This window comes from Oreochromis niloticus, unplaced genomic scaffold (genome assembly GCF_001858045.2).
Source record: "Oreochromis niloticus isolate F11D_XX unplaced genomic scaffold, O_niloticus_UMD_NMBU tig00000282_pilon, whole genome shotgun sequence".
Classification (NCBI taxonomy): domain Eukaryota; kingdom Metazoa; phylum Chordata; class Actinopteri; order Cichliformes; family Cichlidae; genus Oreochromis; species Oreochromis niloticus.
This window is the reverse complement of record NW_020327106.1, coordinates 26,735-30,542: the sequence shown is the minus strand read 5'-3', so window position 1 is coordinate 30,542 and position 3,808 is coordinate 26,735. Positions and strand designations below refer to the sequence as shown.

The 3,808-nt window shown below is 39.6% G+C and overlaps 1 gene segment (V, D, J or C); it reads right to left on the bottom strand.

The window, feature by feature from the left end:
- Positions 1-1,255: 1,255 nt before the first annotated feature.
- LOC112841675 (immunoglobulin kappa variable 3D-20-like) lies at positions 1,256-1,585 on the bottom strand. The segment is given in 1 exon segment: positions 1,256-1,585. A coding segment is annotated over 1 exon segment (330 nt).
- Positions 1,586-3,808: the final 2,223 nt, after the last annotated feature.

Sequence of the window (3,808 nt, the reverse complement as noted above, 5' to 3'; positions counted from 1 at the left end):
GTTCACAGTGTTTGAACCAATGTAGAGATGGTAAGCATAAAAATGACAACATTTAACAATTCACTTTAACAGCAGGTTTCTCCATCACTGCAGCTGCCAGTCAAAGCTGTCATGATGACATTGCACCCAGTTGACCAGCATTATGGTTGTAATTAGAGTCAAACTCAGGAGGAAGGAAACCTGCAGCCAGACACCAGGGGGCGATAGAGATGTTTTGACTACATTTTTGGGGGAAGCTGTCAGGTCGTCCATGTTTTCTACAGTCATTAGTTTGAATGCGATTGGAGCTTAATCACCTGCCTTTTGACTGTTAGGAGGACGGAGCCAGAGGAAGAGGGGTCCTAATGTGATTGGTCACGTTGACGGACAGTTACACATAAGCGCTGTTTTAAGTTGCTGAAGTAACCATCACAGTTACTGTTTGCTGTGTAGCCATGGAAACACTGACAGCTGTCACTGGATTAATTTAATGCTGAAGAAATCTTAAAAAATTAAGGATTCATCAACAAGCTCTGAAGCCTCAGTACTCCTGTTCAATAAAAAGTTATGGAAACAAGCAAAATTCAACAGAGAGTTCTAAAAACCTGATTCAGTTCCAGCATTTCTGTCAGGAGGACTGGAACAAAATCCCAGAAACTTCCTGTGATTAAATAACTAAGATTCAATTTGAGGAAATGTGAAGTTATGAGAGTTCAAACTCGTGAACGAGAGTGTTTTACATGGAATCACTTTTTGTTAAATCTGTGTGTTTAATCCAGCCGCTGCTAGAAGGACAAAATCCTGACCTGACATCAGTCCAAGATTTGTCTTTAAAATGTCCTAAAGTGAAAGTGTCTGGTTAAATGTACTGAAAGGTGTTAAACAACAAGTGCTGCTGGAAGAGTTTTCATGAAGAGAACATTAACACTGTGAATGAGGGATGGACTTTGATTCAGTTTGACACAATCTGTTTTTCTTTCACTTTGAATAAATGTTTTTGTGGGACTGAGGATACATTTGTTTACATTTGGAAGTTTGATGTCATCTGTTCCTCTTGTTTCTGTCTTAAAACACGATGAAAAATCTGTTCAAGAGAGAAATAAATAGAATTGAATTTCTAACAGCAGTAAATAAAAATCTCCCTGAGCTCAGTATGTTTGTGACTCTGAGATGGAGGTGAAATCTGTGAACCTGGGCTGTGGTTTACTGCTCTCTTCCTGTCACAAACACTGTTTGACATCTGTTCATCTGTTGGTTTTTGTTCAGGCTGCAGGGATCATTTCTCACTGTGGGGAGCAGACTTGTAGCAGGAGCAGTAGTAGGTGGCTGAATGATCACGTTTAACTTTCTCTATCTTCAACTCCCAGCCGTTCTGTGTTTTCACAGCTGAGAAATCATCTTTCTGAGGATGACCGTAATTTTTATCTATGTTACCACTATTCTTATCAATATCAAGAATCACTCTGAATGTTTCATATTCTTTCTTCTGGTACCAGAACACATAGCTGCCATCACACTTATTAATCTCTCCACAGCTGAAGGAGACATTTTCTCCAACTCTCCTGGTCAATATTAAATCCTCCTGAATCAGCTCCTCTGCTGCCATGGTAACCAGTGCTGTAGAGACACAGACAGATAGATGAAGGTTAGTGTGACAGTGTTTGTTACAGGTTGACTTTGTTGGCTCCTGATTGGCTGGAAACACTCACCTGAATACAGACAGCACAGAGCAGCAGCTGGGAGGAAAAGCATTTTGTGCAGTGGTGTTTCCTCTGGTGAACCTGGGGAGAAGTGGCGCTCTGATGCAGCTGAGGCCAAACAAGGACGAGCTGTGAGATCAGACGAGGGCCACGTGGTTTCTAACAGGTCCTCAAAGCTCCCATCAGCCCCTGCGGCCCACAGATAAGACTGCTGCTGCTGATTGACAGCTCAGCTGAAGCTGCTGTGTGGTTTCATCGTCTTCATTTCAATCTGACAGCAGATCCAAAAATCTGGGTCACATGATGCAGAAACACTCAAAAACATCCATGTTCCCACAAACACATTCAGGTTGCTGTGAATTTACTAACACACACTGTCACTGCTGAATCATTCGCTCATCCAGCGTACAATATATTTCATTGTTAACATATTTTTTGCTCTTGTGTTATTTTTCATACTTTATGTGTCGTGTGGCAGCTTTGAAATTCTTTAAGTGTAAAACCCTCAATAAAGCAAAAAAGCTTTTTCACTGATTTCCATTTGTCTTTGTAGAAAATATTCATGCATGGTGACGCCTAAAATGATCTTTAGAGATGTTAGTTATGACATGTTGTGTTTGCTTGTAAATGTTCTCTTTCTGCACAGAAGCAGTTGTTCTAAACATATAAATGCACATATAACTTAGTGTCATTTTTTGTCTTTGAGTGTTATTTTGAAGCTTGGAAATATTTAATAAATGTAGCTGCATCATTTACTGTCTCATAGATATTTGATTGTTCATAGTTTACTTGTTTTTTAACTTATTGGCCACAGTTTGAAAGAATCAAACTTACTAGTCTGCACAGAAGTGCACGACTAAAATAATGATGTGTTGGTGTAAAGCAAACAGCTTTTTGTGTCTGTTAAAAACACATCTTGTTGGTCTGTTTGTGTTTCTGTGGCTGTGTTGTTTGTGCTCTTTTGGCCTGATTAACAGACAGTCAGTCACTTAGTGTTGGTGTCACTTTAAACAGCAATTAAAAAGAATATTTAATTATATTCTCCATGATGTCATATTTCCTCTTCATCTTGTGTTTAGTCTCAAGCTCTGTAATAAAATGGGAGCTGAGCAGACTGCAGGGGGTTCATGGTCTCTGCTTTGATTCCATTAAAGTTCATTTGTCAGCTCTGAGTTGAGGATTTGAGCTGTTTCTCTCACAGGTGAAGAACACAGATCCTTCCTGGAATCATTCTTTAAGCAGAGTTCATGCTTGTAACTGTCATTGTGTTATTAAAGTGAAAAGCCACAGCTAACGGTGTGGAGGCTGCAGAGCAGAAACCCACACAGCCCGTCTGCTGCAGGAGAGCAAGTTTGGATACAGTCAGTTTGTGCTTCACTCACACGGGTTGTTGTTTATCACACAATGAAAGTAGAATCAAATTCTTCATCTTTAAATCTTTATTATTCACACTTACAAACACAACTACACTGTTTGACATTTGAAAATCAACCAAAATAAACACAAATAAAACATAAAACTTGTGATAAAAATATACCTGATGATTTTTGTTACTACAATAAAAGTCACAATAAGTAAAAAAAGAATTCTAACTCAGAGTAACAATACATGTAAAGATGTATTTATTTCAGATGATCTTCTAACTATTGAATAAAAAGCCAAAATAAGCACAACACATCATAACTAACATTTGTGATACTGATCAAAGTGATGAATGAGATGAATTGATGAGATTTGATGGTGAGAAAAGGCGAGCAGAAAACAGTCAGTCAGCATGTGTGCAGTTGGTGGACGGTCCCTTGTTTGTGAGGATCATCAGCAGAGAGAGTCCACAGCAGTACACCAGACTCTTCACTATCAGCACTGTGTACAGCAGGCAGAGCAGCTTCACCCTGCACTGAGACTGGAAGGACACTGAAGGACAGACAGACACAAAGAGACAGACAGACAGTCGGGTTATTCCTCTCACATCAAGGAGAAAAAGTCCAAATAGAAACAGTCACAGCTTCTTCTTCAAGTGGATGAATTGATGTAGTGTTTGTGTCCACTTGGGGGCAGAAGAACTCCACAAGCAGCTAACAAACTGATCTCTGACATATTATGGTCTGTCTGCTGTTTGGTGCTGAGCA